This window comes from Chanos chanos, chromosome 3, assembly GCF_902362185.1.
Source record: "Chanos chanos chromosome 3, fChaCha1.1, whole genome shotgun sequence".
In the NCBI taxonomy this organism is placed as follows: domain Eukaryota; kingdom Metazoa; phylum Chordata; class Actinopteri; order Gonorynchiformes; family Chanidae; genus Chanos; species Chanos chanos.
The window spans coordinates 11,214,018-11,237,976 of record NC_044497.1 but is presented as its reverse complement, the minus strand read 5'-3'; the positions used below and the strand labels follow the sequence as shown (position 1 = coordinate 11,237,976).

At 40.5% G+C, this 23,959-nt stretch overlaps 3 protein-coding genes across 3 annotated transcripts; 1 reads left to right on the top strand and 2 right to left on the bottom strand.

Moving 5' to 3' along the window:
• Positions 1–2,094: 2,094 nt before the first annotated feature.
• Positions 2,095–9,219, bottom strand: cip2a (cellular inhibitor of PP2A). The gene is made up of 20 exons (XM_030770042.1): positions 9,118–9,219; positions 8,778–8,925; positions 8,520–8,632; positions 8,234–8,328; positions 8,016–8,112; positions 7,543–7,665; positions 7,261–7,406; positions 7,048–7,123; positions 6,692–6,922; positions 6,406–6,565; positions 5,311–5,449; positions 5,091–5,193; positions 4,871–4,989; positions 4,387–4,576; positions 4,232–4,306; positions 3,850–3,960; positions 3,378–3,574; positions 2,663–2,787; positions 2,399–2,517; positions 2,095–2,247 (listed from the first exon to the last, which is right to left on the bottom strand). The coding sequence occupies exons 1-20, from the start codon at positions 9,217–9,219 to the stop codon at positions 2,095–2,097; spliced, it is 2,622 nt and encodes an 873-aa protein (XP_030625902.1).
• A 6,551-nt stretch (positions 9,220–15,770) lies between these two features.
• LOC115806700 (SH2 domain-containing protein 1B) lies at positions 15,771–18,595 on the bottom strand. The gene is made up of 4 exons (XM_030767565.1): positions 18,462–18,595; positions 17,213–17,276; positions 16,194–16,356; positions 15,771–15,811 (listed from the first exon to the last, which is right to left on the bottom strand). The coding sequence occupies exons 1-4, from the start codon at positions 18,593–18,595 to the stop codon at positions 15,771–15,773; spliced, it is 402 nt and encodes a 133-aa protein (XP_030623425.1).
• Positions 18,596–20,067: 1,472 nt separating this feature from the next.
• plcxd2 (phosphatidylinositol-specific phospholipase C, X domain containing 2) lies at positions 20,068–23,876 on the top strand. Its single transcript, XM_030769758.1, has 4 exons — positions 20,068–20,167; positions 20,533–20,999; positions 22,407–22,648; positions 23,723–23,876. The coding sequence occupies exons 1-4, from the start codon at positions 20,068–20,070 to the stop codon at positions 23,874–23,876; spliced, it is 963 nt and encodes a 320-aa protein (XP_030625618.1).
• The last annotated feature ends 83 nt before the right edge of the window (positions 23,877–23,959 follow it).

The window sequence follows — 23,959 nt, the reverse complement described above, 5'->3', positions numbered from 1 at the left end:
CAGAATGGTGATATCAATGTCATAATCTCACCAAAAAAATGTCTATGAAGGATGATGAAAGATGAAGGATGCTTCCTGAAGTAAAACCCATGAAGTGAGTCTAAAAGAGCTCAGGGTTTTCCAACTGATTTTTAAGTAGCTTAAGGTGTTGAAACACAATAGTTATCATTTTACTTTCACTTATCCATTTTCCAAGAACAATGTCTCTTCTTTTTCGCTTGTTCTTTTTTCATTTATTTGTTTGTTTTTACACACTACTACGTTCACGGGTGACTAATTTATTGCATTTTCATTTGGCCAACAGAAATTTGTTGTCTGCTACACTTTGTGCTCAAAGTGAAATGTTTACAGTGTATTTTTTTTTTGGGAGGACTCTCTTCTCAGCATAGGGGGAAAAAGATTATGAGAGCAGTTGTTCTTTGACCCTGTAAAACACTACTTATCTTTTACTGAAGGACCTCTCAAGCCAATCTTTGGCCCTGTAATATCCTACACATCTTTTAATGAATAACCTCGGGTGCCAGTCTTTAGCTGCAGAGCCTAACTGTCTGAACTCCCCTCTGGTTTAAAGCTCAGACTGGCTGACTGTATCAAAGATCAAAGTCTGTGAATTCCATAAAACTACTGAAACAATTTTCAACTTTCTAGAATTTTATTAATGAAATTCTATCACTGATTGCTGCTTCTGCTAAACCTTTTGAAAAAGCTTTGCTTTTCCTTTTGCACTAAGAATTCTATAAGATTTTTTTTTCTCTATAATTTGTTTAACACACAGTATTTACAGCAAATGTTTTTATCTTTGTGATGTTTACGATGCCAGAAGAAAAAACAGATCATTAAACAGAAAAAATGACCAGGAATGAGGAGGCTTGAATCAAGTCGGAGCACATGACCTCTACCTTGATGACTAATGATTACTCCTACCTTGATGGGTGATTCATTTTCGTCATTCCATTCAATCAGAGGGAGTGCCTACTAATAAGTGACACATTCCAAATACTCAAGTACTTTCACAATTTACAATCAACTAAATTCTATCACTGGTTGCTGCTTTGCTTTTCCTTTTGCACTATGAATTCTGTAAGGGTTTTTTTCCCTGTAATTTGTTCAACACTCAGTATTTACAGCAAATCTTTTTGTCTTTGAGATGTATACCATGCCAGAAAAAAAGATGATTAAAAATGAAAAAAATAGCCAGGAATAAGGAGACTTGAATCAAGTGTGGGAACATAATCTCTACCTTAATGAGTGATTCATTTCCGTCATTCCATTCCATCAGAGGGAGTGTCTACCTGTAAGTGACATATTCATGACAAAGCAATACTGAATACTCAAGTACTTCAAGACTGGAATTTAAAGTCTCTAGAAATGACAAAACCTCTCTACATAGAGTACAGACACTGAAACCGTAGTTGGTACAAATGTCCAAGAATAAATCATCCCCACATTATTAGACAACAGCAATGTTTTTGAAAAACAGAATTAATCTGGACTGTCACTCCCTCTGCTGGTTACAGCGTTCACATGCAAGTCCAAATTATTTTTTGGAAAAATATCTTATTATATTCAAATATCACGACACACATTCCAGAATGAAACAGTGCATACAGTTGAACAATCCAAAAACTACTAAAAAACAGAGATGTGGAATGACTGGTCTCCAGTGGATCACACATAAAAGAGTATAAAACATATTTAATGTGAGTGTCTCTCCATCACAGTGGCTCCCTGACAGCGTTCATTTACTTCATGTAATGTTCACAAATGAATTTTCCAGGGGGGGAAAAATCACTTAATATCTTACTATCTGCAAATAAAGAGACCTTAATTTTACCACAGACCAAACTAAGACAGTGTTTCCCATTTCCTATATAATTTAAGTTTATTTTTTAAAGCATGTGTGATAAATTCAAACACAGAGGACATGTATGCTAAAAGATGCAATTCATATACACTGAAGTTGATTAAAAAGAAGTCAGTATTAAAAATCATTCAAGAAATTAGAATTAAATATTATTCAAATACATCATTACGACGCAGTACTTTTCATTCACCATTCTTGAGCATGTGTGTGTGTGTGTGTGTGAGCTTGTATCAGAGAGACAGGTTAGCTGTTACATCCCCTTTGAGCTTGCCACTGCTTAGGCTGTGGATCATAGCTATCATTTGGGTATGTTTGCTCAGCTCTTCTTCTTTCTTCTGTAGCTTGGCCTCCAACTGGGACTTCTGCAGTTCCAGGGAGGAGGCCTGTAAAATGGACAAAACAGCAGGAAACACCCAGGATAAGTCTGAGGCCTACCAGACTACCATTCACCCCACCTCACAAAACAATCGTAAACATGACGGAGTCATTTGAAATGAAGAAAGACACTGGTCCCTGATCGCATATTCCGCCCACCTTGATGCTGGCATCCTTCCTGGCCTGCTCGATCGTTTTTAGTTCTTTTTTCATAGCACTGATCGTTATCTCCATGTCAGAAGCCCTCTGCCCCTGTCTATCTAACTCAGTCTGCAGGTCTGTGACGGAATAACAGATGAACGCAACAGGTTACAACATTCCTCTTTCCAGAGACAGGAACAACAATTTTTTTTTTGTCTTTTCAAATCCGAAATTCTAAACAGGCGCGCAAACATTTAGGAAAATCAATTGATCAGTAGTCACCTGATATGTTTCTGTCTTTTTCTTGCACTTGTGTTTTCAGGGCTTCGATCTGTCTCTCAGTTTTCTGGGTCAGGGAGATGTGGGCAGCTTGCAGCTCCTCCAGCATCCTCTCACGCTCGTTCAGTCTGCAGACAGCAACCACATCACTCTCAAACACGTTACACAATTGCCACGATTCACCAGTCGAGTGTTAAGGAGGAGGATGTACGTGTGCTTGAAATAGAATGGGAGTGTTGAGAGGTAGCCCTGTGCATGTCGGGTTTGAGCACAACCTTTGCATCACGTAGTAATGATCAGACCATAACATTAGTTCCTGTCATTGCATAACACAACCACTTAATATAGAAAATGTACTTTTACAAAAAGGATTGGTCAGCAAAGTGGTCATGTTTGCGTTGACCAGAGCAATACAATGACAAAGGCATCCTCTATATCGAAAACATATTGCATTTACTCAAGAGAACAAACTTTTGAACCGTACACACACAAATCAGACTCTACAATTTAACTGACATATTCCATTATATGTCTGTCTAATGTTCCCCCTCTCGCTATTACTGTGGTATGAGCTTATGTTTCTCTTATCGCTAAGTATACTTCTAAGCCACAGGAACCTGAGCCCTCACGGGTGTGAAATGTCTGTGGTGTGTGTGTGTGTGTGTGTGCGTGCGTGTGCGTGTGCGTGTGCGTGCGTGCGTTTGTGTGTGTGTGCGACCTGTTGCAGAGCTCTGTATGGGACCCCTTTAAGGCCTGATGAGCTTCAGACAGAGCCAGAAGTCGACCGTTGTGCTCCGATATCTGTCGAGAATCTGCCCTCAGTCGCTCCATTTCCATCCTCTGTTCACTCAACTCTGTCTGCAGCTCCTCTTTTCTTCTCTCCGCCTCCTTCAGCAGAGATGCAAGCTTACGGGCCTGTAATAAAGCAGGAGGAAGACAGTAGGGGCAGAAGAGAGAATCTCCATTAAAAATTAAATACCTTACGTCTTACATAAAACAATTCAGATTCACCTACAAGAGCGAGTCAAATTGCTGTTCTACATGCGAGGTCAAGAAAAGGCGAGTACCGTCACGTTTGCTTGCGTGTGCATGCACGTGTGTGTGTGTGTGTATGTATGCTGGACGTCCTAACAGCTCACATTTTGTGGCTAACGGTACATCAAACGGAAAAGCACAACCACGTGTGTTACCTCCGCCTCAGCTTGCGCCCTCTGACAACGACTCTGAGCGATGAGTCGATCTGCCTGTGACAACGCCAGGGCTTTGGCTTCCAACAAATCCTGAAGGCGACTCTCCTCAGACTGCACACAGACAAAACCGTCAGATATGAGATGTGCACGTTGAAGGGACGACGCCATAAAAGAAGTGATTTCCTACGACACCTCCAACGACACACGGCATTAGGCGTTTGCAGCTCATTAGTGCAGGTCCACCCCTCATTTACACCGTGAGTCATCCACAACCACAGCTGTGATTAGCTGAACCCCAAGTAGCAAATGGTAGACTAAAATGTGCAATGTTGCGCATCCTTTTAATGTCCAAGACTTCTCTAGTGAGCATCAGTTCACATACCACCAAGGCAGAGATCTTCTGTTCGTATACGTCAATAATTTCCGACACATGGACATCCTTAATCTGCTCCTGTAACTGCAAAAAAAAAAAAAAAAAGAAATTCTGAGTTTGTTCCCTAAACAGTGTCAAAAGAGGCTCATAAGCAAGGCACAAACCTGCACGCCACTCTGGAGGGTTTCTATCAGATTATCAATGTTCTGGAGAGAAGACCTCGCTGGATTTGCAGAAGCCGGTGTGGATAAGGGTAAGATTGTTGACAGGTCACCACGATCGACTGCGCTTCTCCCACCCAGCTCTCCTTCCCGCTGACAGTACGCGTTGTTTGCCGCGATGCTTTCACCCAGCCTGGTGAGAAAATGGGACGTGCAAAAAAAAAAAAAAAAAAAAATCTGATAACTGAAAATGAAAAGCTGAAACGGAAAACTCGGTTTGTTTAAGCCTTATAGCTTATACCGTCAACTCTTCAGAAAAACGTAGCATGACGACCAGGAAAGGCTGCAGTGCGGTCAAAGCACTTTTTCTGTTGTTGTTGTTTTTAATTACCTTTATGTGGAGCACGGCAAGGTACAACCACAAGGACCTCAGACTCTCAACCACATTACAATCCATACATCGCTATTTCACTGTTCTGTTACCCACACAATAAAGGGGAAGTCCGGCAGGGTCACTGCCTCCGTCAAAATGCGTAGAGCCGTTTGCACGTGCTCCCTGTAGACAGACGTGAGTGCTAGAGAAAGAGGCACGGCTATCCTCTGCTCCTGTCCGAATGAGAGAAAGACAAGTCACGCGATAACGCAGGTTTTTCCCCCAATCAAATCGTCCCCACCTGCCTGTTTAACGAAACGGAGAGCGTTTGTACCTGGAGGGTCCTGTAAAAACACGTCTCCATGTCGGTCACCTGCTGCTTCAGTTGACTCATGAGCTCCAGAATTTTCAGCACAACTACTGAACACACCTGGCTACTGAAAGAGAGTAAGAGAGCTTAGTCGTGGCCATTGGCCATTGTCTCAATAGCGGCTGATCTCTACATTTAGATAAACGGATGAGTGACTCCCCGCGCCCTAGAAGCAGTATCTGACCTGAGGTTGGAGTTAGAGACAAAGCCAGATGCAGGGTCTCCCTGACTGCTGGAGAGCAGGAACTCAACCTGAGACGCGCACAGGTCTGAGCTGATATGCTGAGCTTGTAGGTTCCTCAGAACATCATCCCTACACAGGAGTGAGCTAGTCAAGGGCAAACTAGGTGTAAAGACAGACGGCTTACAAACCACCGAGACAGCATAAGCAGAACACAGTAAAAACATAAAACATTTTATATATATATATAGACACACACACATTCACTATACATCCAAGAATGTTGCATAGGAAGTAGGGGTGTAGCGGTACGTTTTCATACCGAATCATCACGGTATGGACATTATGGTTCATTATGCATGCAGTTGCAGGGAGAATACACGGTAGCCTATGTGCTAAGATTGATGAACGTAATTTGGAACCAAATTTCAAAAGCGCGAGTCTCTCATTTCACCCTCTCCTAGTTGGTTTGTTCTCTTCTCTCTAAGATTTGATTGTGGTGCAAACATATGACGACATAAGTTTTCAAGGACCTTAGGTCCTCGTTTACTGGTTCATTGCAGTAACAAGTAAACCGCATCTCTTAAGTAATGGATGGCTATGCGGACTGTCAATGGCCTACGATTGGCTACACGCCGCTGTAGGCAGCCATGTGCAGTCCTGACGTCACAGAAACACGGAATTCAGAACGGGCTATAGAAAGGTTTCCATAGCACATTCATCTAAGAGAATTCGAAAGGGCAAGGAAAAATCGTGATTTCCATTCTATAGCACCTTTAATGCACAACAGGCTGTCCCAACTACTATGTGGAACAAACTGTAACTTGCACTTCTGTCTGTTCAAAATAAATGAAAAAAACCTAGCCTTATGCATTTTAGGGTTTTTGTTGCTTTCTTCCCGCTGTACCAAACTCGTACCAAACCGTGACGTCCAAACATTGGTGTGAACCAAACCGTGACTCCTGTGTACCGTGACACCCCTAATAGGAAGTCCTGCAATTTTGCCCTCGATTTTGTGTCTGGTGCAGACATAATTAGCCGTCTAAGACCTTTCCATCTGGATGTGAGTTCATCATTAGTGAGGCACTGGAAGGATATCCAGTAATAGATCCACAGCCCGTCCCACACGCTCGCAATGCCTCTTCAACTGATGACCAGCCAGAGGAGGCTCCGGAACCTTCAACAGGTTCAACAGGGTCGAAAGCAGGAGATCAGCAAACGATTCCACAGAATGTGACTGAGAAGAATCAATCACCTCCTGGAGACATAGGGGGAAAAGAGAGAGAAAGAAAGACCGTTCATAAAACTAGACCCTAAGAAAGCTACAGCGAGACAATACATCAGTCCCTGGAGTTCATTTCATACAAATCAATCAATCACACACCTCAAATAGTTCAGTAAGCAGCATCAGAGACTGGAGGTAGCACTGCTCTGGTTTATCCAGGGGCCCTGTGGCCCACCTGAGCAGAGCCATGCACGGGCCCGCCCCCTTGCCCTGGTGGACAGCTTTCCTGGCACCAAGCTGCAGGGAAGGCCTGGCAGGGCAGAAGACAATCTCACAGATCAGCCTCCGCAAAGCAGGCACAGAGCACAGAGATACCAACAACTCCAGAACCTGCACACACAAACCAAGGGGAATAATGAATTAAGTTACCCACAGAAGGGGAGCCAGTGTAGGGGAAAAACAGGTTCACAGTGACTGAGTACCCTTTCTCTTTCAACTAACACAACAGCACTCACCTTAGCTGCAGCATCAGGGTCTTTGCCCTGTAGTAGACCTAGGACCTCAGACAGAGAGCGAGGGAGTTGCTCATATCTGCAATGAGACAATGATATTTAAAAAGTGCTTGGTTACCTTGCTAAATTCTGCTACATAATTCATAACTCCACGCAATTAGGTCAATAATGAATGCTAATCCTGCCAGTAACATAAAAAGTGCTACATAGACATACTTAGTGAGGAAATCTGCCATTTTAGAGTTTTTCAGGAGGTCGACGAGCAGGTCAACAGCGTAATTCCTGGCCAGAGAACCGTCACCATTGACAGTCACGTTGAAGATCATCTGAAAGGTCCGGTGAATGTTCTTTGGACCAAATATCTGGGAGTGAAAACCACAAGCATTATGCAAGCCCACTGACTAAACTTGATCACACCCACAGGACAAGTCACATTAAACTATTATTCACAAACAATAAACACTGTTCAAGGCACACTGGGAGCACATCATAACATACCTTTTGTGCTGCTTCCTCATTGGATGACAGACTGTATAAAATGGACAGTGCAAAGATGACCACAGTCAGGGAGTTATGAGACAGGAAGCCAATTAGTGCATTATAGAAGGCCTTGAGATTACTCTGTGAGAGAGAAAAAGACGAATATGAGTCAGTTATGTATCTCCTGTAAACTAAGTTGAATCTGAATTGATTGAATCTGTTTTGATATCTTAATTCACTTTGGCCCAACGGTATTCTATATTTTGACATCTCTGGAGCATTATTCTCTTCGAACATGCTTTTTAACAATACGTTAGTTCTGGGTGTTCTGTACGCTAGTTTCACTGTAATTATGAAAAAGATTATGGCCGAGAAAAATTACAGTTGATTTTTTTTTTCGACTCCGCTGCTCTCATTTTTTGACAAACTTGATTTAACTGATAGTCTCGTAAACATCCGCCTGTAGCCAATCACAAGCACCAAACTCTCACCTGAGACTTGATGTGGGTCTGGACAGAGAGGTTGTGACGACAGAGACTGGCCAGCAAGCCCAGGCAGAGCTTTGTGATGTCATCATTATTTGACTGACTGGGGGGAAAAGGACACAGCGAGAAATCGATCATTTACCCAATTAACAACTGGCTAAAAACATGACAGCAGATTCTGTGCAGACCACCAAAATAACAGATCTCACATCAAAGGGTCTTACATATTCACCATAAGGAAGGTGATGAGCTCATCTAGATAGGAAACACTGTGGGATGTCCTCATGTTGTATGTTAGTCTCTGCAGCACCTGAAGGCACTGGATGAAATACAACAGAAGCAAAAATAAAGCTAATCACTCAGCACAAATCACTCAACAAGCAAACCAAAACAGTGCAGAAATTCAGCCTACTAAAATCTTTAAATTATGCAACACTGTGGTGGCACATTGCAGATGAATACTACCCAATGGAAAAATGAGTACGCTGAATATTCAAAATTAAAATCCACCTGCAGCACTAGTGGATCCTCAGGAGCAGTTCTGTTACAGTGGATGATAGCAGTCAGAGTGCTGGTGAGGTTATAGCGACCGTGCAGGTTCTCTCTGCTCTCATCATCAGATGCTGGTGGAGGAAAAACCACAAGAGGAGTCAACTGTAAAACCATATGACTGATCATTCAATGCTGAAACAGATTAAATTGTTATAAATAAACATATCTATTAATGCAGATAAAATGAAATAAAATGTAACATAAATATCTTGATACCAAGCTGGGCAAGCAGAGATACAATGCTCTCTGTTAGGGAATAGTCAGTGCTGGGATCTCCAGCAACGTCCAACAAGCCACTCAAACATTCACTAGGAAGAATCTGCTCAGAGGACAGGAGCTTCAGGCATTTAGGTCCAGACACATCCTGTGCAGCCAGACATAAAACAGGTTAAATGTCACTAACTTACATTAAATATTATCCAGCCACTATCGTTGCATATGGTCATAGATCAGTCAGCTCAGAACTATTATTGTCACGGATCATGAAAAGAGTGATTAGAGACGAACAGGCTATTTGTGTCTTTCCAGAGTATTATTCGGACAGGTTGTTACTTACCTTGATCTGTCTTTGAAGCTGTGCAGCGTTAAGTGCAGATTTACTGTTTTTGTAATGACGGATTGCTAAAAGAAGGGACTTCAAACATGTAGCCCCATCCATGCTGAAAATCAAGAAAAACAGTAGAGATCGCTTGCACTTTAAATCTTTAAAAAATACGGGGATTAATATATTTGGCCTGATCCTTTCATTACTAAGGTTTATATAGTTGTATATAATAATTATTACTATGTTTCAAGCATAACTTTGTTGACAATCTAGGTTAGCTATTTAGCTAACTTGGCTAACGTTAACAAGCTAACCACCTAGACGCTTAGCTCTGGATACTGTACTACTGCTGTTAGCATTGTTTCCAACTATCTCGCATCGTGGCGGTTGATAACTTTGAAAAATGTGATTTTTCGAGTGATGTTTAGTATGTTTAAACTGTAAAAAGGTAGTGAGATCTATTCTATTTAGAGATTATTTGGTAGACTTCCCGACTTACTTCGTAAATCACCAACAGCCTACTGCTCTTGCTAACAACGTACTCCCGCTTTCAACTTCAAATCGTTGGATCAGTTCATGATTTCAAGAGGGGGACACTGGGTTTATTTCTACTGTCCTTCCAACTAGCTTCGCAATTTCTTATTCAATACAGTTTTTAATGCTGAGGACAGTACAAATCTTTAAGATTCATTTGTGTATTTAATCTCATAGTGGTCCCCGCAGCATTTCATGAGAAACGCTAGACTAGGATGTCTCCCCCTCCTGCTTCAGTACAATTCAACACACACCATTACGTTGTTACCACGTGTTGTAGTCACGCAAAGCTCTATGTAAACCTTTGCCGCTTATGTCTGTGTTAAATACTGCTGAGACGCAGATGCACTCTGTTGTTATGGGTGCCTATGCAACTTTGATTCACTGATTTGCAAATGGAGATTTGAAAGGAAGAGAGCGCGCTTAATTTTCAGTGAGGGTGAATCAGTTAAATGTTCCTTCCATGCTTAAAATGATTTTTATTACTTTTGTCATACCTGCTTACGACAGTTAAATTGAGCTTTGATTATGCTCTTAACTACTTTTCGAGGATGTATGTTAGTTTCAGTCACCTTGTCAAATCCCGTTTGTGTTTGTGAGGTACCTGCTCTCACAGTTAAACACTTCGAGGGTAGTTACATCCACTTTGTACCAACATAACCCCACATGAACGCTTTCCTGAAATTAATCGTGAGACAACTGCTGAATTTGAGTCACAGATCTTCTTCCAAATAGCGAAACAATCGGTTTAAAGTTCATTGTGAGGTTATCGCGAAGGATGAAGCAGTCGTGGATCTACTGTGGGTGATGTAGAGTTCAGGTAGCTGGGAAAATTTACATATTTTTACGTGAATTGTAAAGAATTCTGAAAACGCGGAATCAGGCTGTATTTGTAGTTCTTTTTTTAAATGTAATTTCCACATACTGTATAATTCCTGTAAGGGTACTAACTAGAATTCTAATGGGTATTCATACCATGCGATTTGCGGAACCATTTGCTCCGCATCTGCAAATACACTGACGTCAGTCTCGCCTGGTGGTTTCTTCTGCGTGCTACTTTAGCTACAGAGCGAGTTAAGCGTTTATATTGGGTCGTGAGAATCAAGGGGGAAAGGTGCGGTTATGACCTACCGTTGTAGTTGGTATTCGTATAACAGGCAGTTTTTGGAATTATAGCCCAAGCCTTGTTTTTATGTATATATGTTTTCCCCCCACGTGTTTTTCATTTTCATACAATCATCTTTGTTGTTTTTTACCCACTATAAGTCTTTTTTTATCCTACTAACGGCACCCAGTATTTGCTGCGTCTGGGAGCTAAAGCGTCTATGCTGTTGAATGTCTTTCTGTACTATTTCTTTTTCTTCTCCTTCTTTTATTGTTGTTGTTGTTGTTGTTGTTATTGTGCAATCCTAGGTGAAGGCTTTGTTTTACTGTCCTTCAGTCTTGTCTGCAGAACTCCCTCCGATTCCACACAGCTATATTTGTGGACGAAAAAAGTGTAGATTTCCTCCCTCACACTAGCCTATATGCTAGTTCGTTATTATATGTCAAAAATCTTTGTGGCAGTATTTGTGGATGAGCGACCCCCATGTGGTGGGTCGTGGAGGAAGCTTGCCCAGCTCCAAGTGCCTTTGCTTTTCAACCTCACAGCATAATCAGAAGCGGATTGCTACCTTTAAGAGAGACATGTCAACTCATCTGCTAGTCAGAGACATACAGTGGTTGGTAGAGGCAACAAACAGCAGGTCTTCTAGCACTCCTATTTCAGCATTTCCTCTGCAGTGTTTGCATCCTCCCTCTTCTGTGCACTGTCTTGGTTGTTTATCGTTCAGATGGGTGTTACGTTCACAGTTTTAAGCATGTTAGATGATATTTTCCCAAGCTCACAAAAGTCATTGAAAAATATTTAGTTGATTTAGTCAAAAATATTTAGCTTTAGTTGCGAAAATTGCATAGTTTAGGCACTGTGAACTAGAATGCTATAGCCTATACATATGGTAATGGAAGATTAGTGCTTCCCCATCACACTAATGTTTCCATCGAGATGTGATCTTTACTTATTCTAATGACAGTCTCTACAAATAGACACACTTTGACACGCAGATATTTAAACAGTTTTTAACATAAGATACTATTTTATGGGTTGGAAAACTACCAAATATTTTGTGAAGAGTGTCTTTTCAAAAAGATTTCCTACAGTTGATTGCTAAAATAAAAAAGAAAAAATCCAATTTAAAGTCTCTGAATTTGACATTGCTATCAAAACAGCTTAAATTCTCGATTCTTGAAGTGTCTGGAATCCTACTGGAGGGATGTTGCATCGTTCTACCGTGAGAAATTAGATCATGTCGTGTATTGGTGATGACTGTTGAAAATGCAATCTCTTTCGTGTTTCAGGAATTTGTATTTATTCATTTTTTTTTATTTAGTCTTTTTGCTGTTGTTGTTGTCAGGGACAATGCAAATACATGTTTCAGGTTGAAAACCTGAAAATTAGTCAAGCCTTGCCGTGAGCCTTGTTCTCTTGCCTTCATAGCCAAAGTAATGGTGGTTCATGATGGGAACTACATCTTCATGGAGACACCAGCTTTCAGTACATCACTCCAGGGTTTCCTTCACGTTGGCAGCTACCTGCAATCATGCATTTATGTAGTTCTGTGACACGTGTCTGGGTTTGCTTTTAAAATGAGATGAAATATGGAGTTCTTACTGAGACCTCTACTGACAGTTAGCTAGTGTTTGTGTCTAATATGTCATGGTTACATTGATGTGTATCATTTGAGATGTATTTTATTCACAGAAGTGCATTTAATGATTGTCTTGGATATAGCAAGCGTAACCTGTTGGATTAGCTGCAATGATTAATATATATATATATATAATTTTTTTTTTTTTTTTTATGTAAAAAGTTCATATACATCAATGTATTATGCATCGCAACTAAAAGTTATGTACTGAAACATTCCAAAATTAAAAACTAAAATCTCTTATTTGCATAAGTTTTCAAACCCTTAATTCATTATTATGTAGGATCGTCTTTGATATGCTTTTACCAGCTTTGCACACCTGGATTTGGCAGTTTTTCCCATTCTCCCTTGCAGATACTTATAAACTCAGATTAAATGGAGAGTATGGGTGAGCTTCAGGTCTCTCCATAGATTTTCTATGGGTAGAGTCAACAAACAACAGGCCTTTGGCAACTAGGCCTCGGTTAGGGCACGCAGAGACATTCAGAGCTTGTCTCGAAGCCACTCCAACATCGTCTTGGCTGTGTGCTTTCAGTTTGATGCTGAAAGGTTCATTTTCACCCTCATCCATGGTTGTCTGTTCCCCTAGAGCAGGTTTCCTTGTATTTGGCTCTGTTCGTTTTTCGCTCAGTCCTGACAAGTCTTCCAGTGTCTGCCACTGAGAAGTGTCCCCACAGTACGATGTTGTGACCACCATGCTTCACTGTAGAGATGGTACTAGCCAGAGAGGGTACCTGACAATCAGGCTAAAGAGTTTAATTTTTGTCCCACCAGGCCGTGAATCTTTTGCCTCATGCTCTCAGACTTGTAAGTGTCTTACAGGAAACTCCCGCCAGGCTGTCATATGCCTTTTACTCAGGAGTGTCCTCTGTCTAGCCATTCTGCTATAGAGACCTGACTGTTGACGTGCTTCAGAGAATGGTTGTACTTCCAGCCGGTTCTCCCATCTCTATACAGGCCACCTGTGCTCCTGGGAATGTTCAGCGCATTGGCAATTTTTTTTTTTTACCCTTTTCCAGATCTATGTATTGGCAAAATCTTGGAGCTCTATTGAGAGATTCTTGGATTTCATGTCTTTGGGTCTGCCATGCATTATGAACTGTGGGACCCTTTGTAGACATATAGTGTGTGCCTTTCTAAATCGAGTTCAGTTAACTGAATTTGCCACCACAATCAAATTCTAAACCCATCTCAATGATGATCAAAAGAAATAGGATGCATCTTGTCATAGTCAAGCATCTTCATAATTATATTAATGAGAAATTTCAGATTTTATTTTTCATGAATTTGCAAAAAATTTACACATGCCACATTGTTACTATGTGGTGTTGTGTGTTGACTGATGGCAAAAAGTCAATTGAATCCATTTGAATTCAGTCTGTAACACAAAAAAAGTGTGGTAAAAGTGAAAGGGTCTGAATGTTTCTGGGGTCTGAATGTGTCTGTCTTCTCACTGTTTGGTTTTACATCAAAACATTGGTTTTCAATCGAGACCCCCAGGAATTTGTACCTCAAAATTACGAGTGAGAGTTTTACGCAAGGCAAAACGTTTCACAAACACGAGACACAAGCAATTTTAAAAGTTGTTTTTAAAAATCCTGTTCATGAACTTTCCCCTATGCTTTTGTTGAATGCAGTCAACTACTGAACACTTGATTTGTTACAGTGGACAAATGTGTTGTGTTTGTATTTGGTGTTTTGCAAATTAGCTGACAATGTGGTTGAAATGCTGAGAAAATTAACCACAGCCTCAACACTCATTCCGTCTAGACAAACTTAAAAATGCCCGTAATTAGAGCAATAGAGATGGAACAAAATTGTAACTGTCACCTATAAAAAAGATCTCTGGAAGTATTGTGATTTAAAAAGAGTCAAAAAATTGCATCACATGGAATTAAGTTGGCACTGTTTTCTTGGGGAAGATCCTGCCTAAAACCCGCTCAGACTGGTACATCTCAAATCATCAGTGTTGTTGTTAATCACAGTGAAATGATCTGTAAAACATTATCCCAGATAGACAAAAGCGGGAGTCAGTATGCGTGTCCTTACACTGTTCTCACTCTCTTAGTCTTTTCTGAAATTTCAGCATCAGCTGAAAGCATTTATGTACAATATACATTAACATGTAAGAAACAACAAAATCCAGAATAGACCTTTTAAGCTTATTATGACATAAGTGGAATCAAGTCCAGTCTCAGCAATAACAAATTTGAGATGAAAGGTCATGTTGTTTTTTAACTAACATTCAAGTCATCTCTTTCCTTTGGTTCAATGGGTTTCCATGACACCCACCAGTGGGGTTATGACGTTTCACAACCTGCTGTCTTGTGAGGTAGAGGTGTTAAGGTTCCCATTTGACCAAACATATCCTATTTGCCCACTTGTACTTGTTTGTAGTTCCTAGCATTTGAACACAAGACACACTTAATGGAAGCGATGACTCATACACCCCACCTCTTAACATATATATCATTATTCTTTATTAGAATAATGTATCTCTCTAAAACTGTTCAGTTCATTCTGGCAAAGGAGTTCCAATAAACATTGCTGAAAGTTGAACATCATAGAGGTTCCTTTCTGACTGTTAAAAGGTTTGTGATACTGACATGAGGACAATTCAAATTTACAACAAAAAGACTGTTCTGTTTATACAGAATAATTGTGCTTCTTCAAATTGTGCATATATTTACAGCAGTTTTCTCATGAGCCACTGTGAAACATTCTGACCTGTTTAAGAATGCTTTCATTATACCACGCAGTACGCGACTTAAATATCGATGTGGTGAATGATATCTTAAAGTGTACACCAGTATATTTCATCAGCCATTAACTTGATTGATGTGCATCTGTGCAACAGTAGCAATGGGGCTATTGTACATCATGGGTGCTAGTCTTACCACAACTGCCGTGGTTAAAAAAAAAGAATGTCTACAGGAAGAAACTCAGTTCCTGAAATATCAAATATTATACCTAATGTATTTCTGAGAAAACAATTACCAAACAAACTCCATCTTTGTGCAGTCTTTAGATCAGAATTTTTAGATCCACTCTCTGGACCAGTGATCATATCATGGCTGTAGGAGTATAATTTTATACAACAAGTCTTTAGTTTTGCCTTCATGATTAAGTTAGATAATACAGGAATAAGAGTAACCGTTGACACCTAACCTTAAAATGGGTAGATCACTGTGCTCCCAAAACTGGAGTTCCTGCTGTTGTCATAGCCATACCAACTGGATTAAGAGCTGACTGAGAGGTAATTCCATGTCTTTGATCCAGAATGAGAAATATCATTCAGAAATGTCCTTGGAACAGTTGAACGGAGCTACATGTAAGCAGCTATTAAAGCAACATTAAGGCAAACGAAGAGACAAGTCGGTGATATCATGACGGCAGGACAACAACGTAGTCTGAATCTTCAACATCTTCAAAAAAGAACAGACGAGGCAACAGAGATGAGATATGATCGCACTCGATAAACTTCAGAGCCCAGTCATTGGACAAAATAATGAGACATTTGCCGTATCTGACGCCCAATGTATAGCCTATATTGATTAAAAGCTGTACAGATTGTAGAAACAAAATAAAGTAATGCTATGTTCCTCTTGTTTAGACTGCTACACCATTTTTGAAAATTAAAAATCTAAAATCTAATCAAAAAATGTATTACTACAGAAAATAAAGAAATCACTCACAAACAGCTCTTAATAGAGTGAAGGCTGAGATGTGCTGATTTCAAACAATCGGAAACATCCGCCAAATGCCAAACTTTCATTTCTTAGTAAATATATGAGATATTTTACTTACTTTCATAATCGGGGCTGTCATCAGGGTCACAAGAAATTGGCACCTGTGTTTTCCTTTTAACAGAATGACGCAAATGTATGGCCAGACCTTGGTTTTTCCTCTTATAGTGGCTGATAAGCTCCTGCAGTGTTTTGAAAAACCTCTCCTCTACTCCTGAACTTGTCTAAATAAAACAGAGAACATTTCGAATAAAGACGTGAAAGAATTTTTTCCCCGTAAGGTTTCATATTAGGATTAAATCTAATTTAGCTAGTGCTGTAAAATTCTACTTTACATGAACCAAAAAGCTTACAATGATTTGTTAAGTTTGCACATTTGAAAGAAGTCATCTGTACCTGTGTGACTGTAGTACCAATAATAGCGCTAGTTTTCAATTTACTTTTTCTGGAATTGTTTTAAATTGACAATACAAAATGTAGGCCTTTAGCGCTAATACTTTGATCAACCAGTCAATATGTAAGATATTATGTCAAGGTTGATTTTTTGTTTTTCTGCAGTACATTTTTGAAATATGCATCAGCGTGTGGAATACGTGTTCTGGCAGTACAGACGGAAAGAATGGGGATGTCTTAAAAGGATGACTACTTGGGGGTAATTTTGGAATGAAGGCTTTTGCAGATAAATCACATGTAAATCACATGTGTTGTCTTGTTTCAAGGAATGGAATAGACACTAACATTGTCATTCAAGCACTGTTATGAATGCTTATTACATTTAAATCACCTCAACTCTCACAGCAGTTGTTCAAATAGTTGCCCAGTTTTTCTTGAGCATAACATCCAACATCATATGATATCAGATGATACACGCTGGATTAGTTTGGGTTTTTTTTTTTTCAATTCATTTAGGATAAGATAAAATCTCTGCAATATCTCTGATTTTTAATAGGTTGATTTCAAATCAAATTTGGACATGTGGCCCTAATTAACATTTAATTGGATGTGGACGTAGTGATGAAATGTGATGCTTTGTTTATCGGTCGAGGCATTATAAGAAAAAGGATATCTGGGGTAACGTACCTGTAAAGTGTAATATCCATTATGGCCTTGTAGAATTCTATAAGTGTAGACCACCTTCTTCTTGCTGTAACAGCAGAAAGTAAAACATCACACACATTATTTAAAAAAAAAAAAACACACACACACACACACACACATATATATAAATGTGTGCGTGTGTGTGTATGTGTATATATGTAAATGTACATATCTATTACATATGTATAAACGCGCGTGTGTATATATATACACACACCATACACACACGAACATATATATATATATATAAGGGCCTGTCTTTCATCAGTGATAAGTTCTCTGTATTTGTTGAATTGTCTGAATTATCTGTAGAATGATCAATTTCACTCTTTTTCACTATCAAACGTGTAATACCTCTTTACAATTACTTTGCTTTGGCAGTGACCTTACACAGAGCCACACTCCATTTCAACTTGTTTAAACTTTTGAATCAGGAAAAATTTAGAATTTCCATGGCAATCTGAATTTGTCATGGTCACAGGACATATTAGTGGCCTTTGTACATACTATATAATGGCATATTTGACAAATGTTTAAACAGGTACATAAATGCAGTTATAACAGTTTTTCATGCTTCTGAACTGTGGAGAGCTCAACTTGTACAATCTGAGGGATTCAAAAGTGTTGCAGGACATTATATACCGATTTGCTTTTTCTTGATTTTATTTTGGACATACAAACTGACCATAAGAAAACATTCATTGCGAGTTGTTTTAAAGGTCACGTAAAAGGGAAGCTAACCAGTAATTTCTTTAAAAAATTCAAACGTCCTAATACTTCTTCCCTCAGCTGGACTTTTCCATTCTGTACAACACGATAATGTAACGCGAAAAATCAATCAGCACACGTTAACCACTCTGTCACTTTGGATGTTCTGTTTCAGTGACCATGAATTAAGTCAAACTGGACATACAGGTTACATGTCTTCACAAATAGCACCATATTTCGGTAAGTGCTGTGATAAGGATTATGTACAGGATGGCTAGATTAGCCTACGTCCAGGGGAGTCATTGTGCCATTGCAGTGTTCTCACCCAACAGTTAATCCAGCAAACACGCAAACACTAGCAATTTTGAATGACCCATCCTAACCTCAGAAAGAGATGGCAAAAGATGGGAGGGAAAGTGGTTCCAGAATAAGAGAGAAGAAGGGAGTGTGACGGCCGAAAGGAAATGGACCAGAAGATGATAAGAAGAAAAAAAAAAAACCAAAGAGATGCAAGACTACTCACTATACACATAAGCAGAGTGCTCCTTGAATGGTTTCACTGTCCCTAATAAGATATGACCCATCCTTTCCTTTTTTGTCCAGCAGCTCTTCACATTTTTGCCGAGATATAGCTCCATGATACACTGGGTGATCCATCCCCTTCAGTGAACGCGACACAAAAGATCAGAATACTTTTTGTCTCAGCCTTTGCAGAGGAATCTTTCGCCCCTCCACCAGTGGTCCGCCAGATCAAGATAAGAACATTAAGAACAAAGTTTGACTGTTAAAAAAAAAAACAGTCAGTAATATACTGAAGGTCCAAGCTAAAATTCTGGACTATTCTGAGAAGTAAAAGCATTTATTTGAAAACACTTTTGTTTATGCCTCGTAAACTTTTTCACCGCAGAACATAGCAAGGTTCTTCAGCCACTGAGTCACACTCCACATAGAGCCCTTCGCACAGGAAGTTCCTGTAGTCTGTGTGGTAAACGAATGCATGTGTCACTGTATGGTGTGCACTTGTAAACTTATCTGAGAGGGAGGGAGGGAGAGAGAGAGAGAGAGAGAGGTACATAGTGAGAAACAGAGAAAGATGGTCAAGAGTAGACAAGTGCAAAGGCATTACTCTACCAAAAGGTTGCTGTGTTGAAAAGCAGTACCTTTCACCTGTATTTACAGTTTATTTCAAGTATGCCAAGTTCATTTGATTGAGGGGTATTTCAGTTTAATTCTAAAAAGCTTTCTGTATTGTGTATTCAGTGCATGAAGTGGACAGTCAAAAAATATTGTTAACTAATATATTTTAAGCACATCATAAGCAAATATGTGTTATTTACATGTGTTCATTTTGTTGATGCTCTTCCTGAGAATGATCATTTTTAAGATTCTTTTGTACCAGTGGGGTTAAATTCGCTGTTCAGACAAGGAGCTTTCACCATTGTATGACACATGCAAGCCCACCACAACTGGCCAAAGATTAACAACTGGAATTTAAGTTAAAAGGACAAGTCTGTTTGATTGTATGCATTTGTAAAGGTAAATTTAAAAGTAATTGAAATGTATTAACTGTAACATGAAATGCAAGGTTAACCCACTTGCAGTTAATCAAAGACAAAATGAGTATTCTTTAAGTCAACTTGTCGCAAACTAACTGTGAGTAAGAGTGTTAAATTGTTTACTTAGACGCACAAGCACTTAAACGCCGTTTTCGTAACGACATTATTAGAAAATCCTTCATTTTTAAAGGCATGCCAAAAACACGTTGAGGTCTCGCTAATGATTGGAGTGGTCTCGTGAATGTCCATCTGTCACAGTTCTTTGTGGTTGTAAATGTGGGTTAGAGGGCGGGATAACCAAGAGACACCAATGACCAATGGATTTTAAACTCGAACAGGAGATAAGGAGGACGACAAAGACCGTAATTGCGATCTAAGCTGATTATCGTCGTTAGTAGAAATGTGTCTTCCTCGAGACACCACAATGCGCATCGCTTATGACTACAAGTGTCGGGTATTGTGAGAGCAAGATGACTTTTCAAGAGGCGCGCCATCCTGGATTCGCATGGATAAGGGTGTGGAGTAGGCATCACACTCTACAGTTCTGACACTGTGTGCGAAATTTAATAAAACATGAAGACTAGGCCAACTGGTAACACTGGTAATGCCGACTGGATGGGCTCTCTCTGTCCCAGGCTCACGTCAATGCCATTGAAGTATCTGGCGGTACCAGGTGAGACGCTATATGCATGATTGCAATTTTTTAATGAGTAGAGGGCTTTGACAACGAAATATTGTCATCTTTGTACTGATCTGACAAAGTTACTTCACGATACGTAATTATAGAATTTCTTTTGTTCTCTCCTGGGGTTAATAGTACTTCACGCCTAATTCATTTTTATAGTTTTCTTAATAACTGACGGGAAAAAAATGACCCACTAGCACAGCTCGTTACTTTGTCGCTGACAGCACATTGGACTCTTACGGTTATGCATTGACATGTACTGATGTTTAATCAATGAAGTTCCACGTGTAACTTTACAATAAGCTCGCTCCTGACCCACGACACATCTATGGGTAACCACGTTGCTGTTTCAGGATCCCACGACTCTTTCAGCTTTTGGGTTGATGAGAAAGCCCCTGTTGGTCCTGACCAGAAAGCCATTGTCAAACACCTGGCCGCAGTGTTTCGCCTGCTTGCCAAGAAAGTAATGAAGAAATGGTCCATGACCCAAAATCTTACCTTCAAAGAGCAGCTGGAGGGCGGCATCCGCTATTTTGACTTACGTGTGTCATCTAAACCAGGCGAGCCAGGCCATGAAGTCTACTTCATTCACGGGCTGTTTGGCCACAAAGTTCGTGATGGTCTGAATGACATTAATACGTTCCTGAATGCCCACTCCAAAGAGGTGGTTTTTTTGGACTTTAATCACCACTATGCTATGGATGAGGAGCATCACCGTTACCTCATCAACATGTTGAAGCAGATATTTGGCCACAAACTCTGCAAAATTGATGTGGTGGAGGACATCACGCTTGACTACCTGTGGGAAAATAAGTACCAGGTGAGTGCACTGAGGATATTAGCGGTAATTTGACCTGTCAGTCTTTTGACATATATAGGTCAACACCGCACAGGTGAACCGGGCGCGTGTGATCACTGAAAGTAAACAAACAATATTGCTACAAGCACGCGAGCTTTTCGTCTTGATGTACCATATGTTACATTCAGGTAAAATGACTGCAAGCAGTGTCCAAGCACAGGCAATGGTAAGAGGGCCTGCAACTTGAAGTGAATGGGGGATATAGTTTAATATGATCATTCATAAGTTACTGAGGTAGAAATGGACAGTCAAGTGAATGATGCAAATTCCTTTTAACCAGGATTATTGAGCATACACTCGTAATCAGACTGGCACATATTCATAGATGAAGACTGATGGAGTCATGTGCCATTAAAAGACCTTTCAGTGCAATTTCAGTCAAAGCAAGTAGTAGGAAGGAAACTGTATTTAGGCTGAGGCCGTCTCGTTGTAAAATTATTCAATGCAGAAGTGATTATGAATAGAACATACGGACCTTTTTTTATTTGAAACATAGTTTCTTTTTAACTGATACGTATATGTTTCACTTCATCAATACGTGGCATGGAGAAGCACGGACAGGCTGCCAGGCTATTTCTGGCAGTAATCGGAAGAGCTAGTCAGTGTCACTGTCTTAAGAAAAGAAGTTTAGAAGATTACAGAGAGTCAGGAGGTAGTCAGGGTGTCTTCAACTTGAAGTGTCCAGTGCTGCCAGCCGCTATGAAACATTTCATAGTGTATATGAATGGGTGCCACAGCTGTATGAATTTATTTTCTGTGTGTATATAGATAAAGCTGTGTTTATTTGTGTGTGTGTGTGTGTGTGTGTGTGTGTGTGTGTAGATATATATGTGTGTGTGTGTCTGTGCGTGCATCTGACAGTCTGGACACCTGGAAAGTACATTTGAAGTGAAATGTCTCTCCTTCCAGAGTTTACATGAGAAATAACAACCTTGTTTTCTGCACAGGATAAAAAAGATGCTTGAATTATAGATTGTATTAATCAAAAAGGCAACTCATGTGACATGTTATAGTGAGTAGAGATGTATAACCTCATGTGAACCTTTTGACTCAGCTGTTTAGGGATCAGGATCTCTGTCCGTGTCTATGGCTTATTTTCCATGATTCGCAGCAGAGTTCAATAGCTCTTGCTGTGTTCTAACCTTAATCATTCCTATTTATTCTTATTTACTTAATCAATGGTAAATCTTTAATCAATCTTATTTCCTCTCAAGTGGATAGGTGAATTGCATGCAAATGAACAGATGGTGTCAGAGGTCACATTTACGTGCCCTTGTGAGCGTTGCTCTTGCTGTTGTTTTGAACGTCCTTTCATCCTTTCAGATCACTCGCACGTTCTCTCATGTCTCTGTCTGTGTGGTTTTGCAGGTTCTAGTGTTCTACCACCACCCGTCTGCAGAAGGATGCCCAGTGATGTGGCCCGGCAATAAAATTCCAGCCCCATGGGCTAACACCACGGACACCACCAAGCTCATCCAGTTCCTGGAGACGACACTGGGTGAGCGGGCCAAGTACGGCAGCTTCCACGTCTCTCAAGCCATCCTCACTCCCCGCGTCAAGACTATCGTCCAAGGCCTCGTCAGAGGGCTACGCAACTACTTGGTAGAGAGGTGGGGTCCTAGTTTGACTTTTTGTGTTTATGTGTGTGTGTGTGTGCACGCTCGCATGTTTGTGTGTGGGTATGTGTGTGTGTGTGTGTGTGTGTGTGTGCGCGTGTGCGTGTTTGTACATATGTGTGTGTATGTCCGAGCATGTGTGTGTGTGTGTGTGTGTGTCTTTGCATGTTTGAGTACTCGGTTTCTCTTTTCTCTACTTCTAAAGATGACCAGTAGGGGGCAGTATGGATATATGGATATATGACTTCAGACCCACATCAGAATCCTTTTGTGGCTTTCCTGATGAAATCTTAAACCCTTCGGAGACTGGTGGTAGAACATCCAAGAATGAGAGAAAGGGAAAGAGAGTGAGAGAGAGGGGCGTGGCAGAAGAGAAGAGAAGAGAAGAGAAGAGAAGAGAAAAAGGAAGAGGAAGAGGAAGAGAGAAAAAAGATCTGCTCCAACTTTTTCTGTCTGTCACTATATCAGGCATATGGCTCAGCATCTGTCTGTAGCTATGTTAGTATGGCTGAGCTTCATGTGGTCTTGATTACAGTTTAGGCTCTCTAATGTTTCTTTACGAAGAGTGAGAGGAGAGTAGAGCAAAACTGGTGAAAAGTCGTCTGTGGTTCACAGAGATAGAAGACTATTAGAGCTGAACGTGTCTAAGCAGGCTGCAGCGAAAGAGTCTTTATGAGTCTTACCGGACGCCTTACTCAGCCTGCCGTCTAGGAGGAAATGGCCTAATTGTGCCTCAATGTGGAAGTTGGATTGTTTGTTATTCCAGAGTAAACATTCAGCTCAAGCTTCCCATTTCCTGGTTTTGTTGCGACAGTTGCAGAGGAGCATTGGAGTCACGCTGGAGAGCTTGAAGTTTTGTAACAGTTTATTTCCCGTCTGTGCCGGGCCCAGTGCCCTGAAATAGGACCAGTACATTTAACAGTCCGGACTAATGCTTGTAAAATTCTCTCAGACCGGCCAAGTTTAGCCACTTTGCCTTGAAAAAATACACACGCACACAAGGCAGCTTAGTACGAGCTCCTATTCAAACACGTAAAGCTCATGATGGATCTCTTACTTCTCCCGTAGGAACCTGCCAACCATAATGACTTGGGTGGCAGCCCAGAAACCTGGTGTGGATGGAGTGAACATCATCACCTCTGACTTTGTGGAGCTAGTGGACTTTGCAGACACTGTCATCAGGCTCAATAATCTTCTGCTACATGACCGTGCAGTCACATGACCTCCGCAGAGGCCGCTGGTCTTGATGTTCTGCCAGAGAGAAACAATCACCTATCTTCACCAGCCATCACATGGACAATCCAC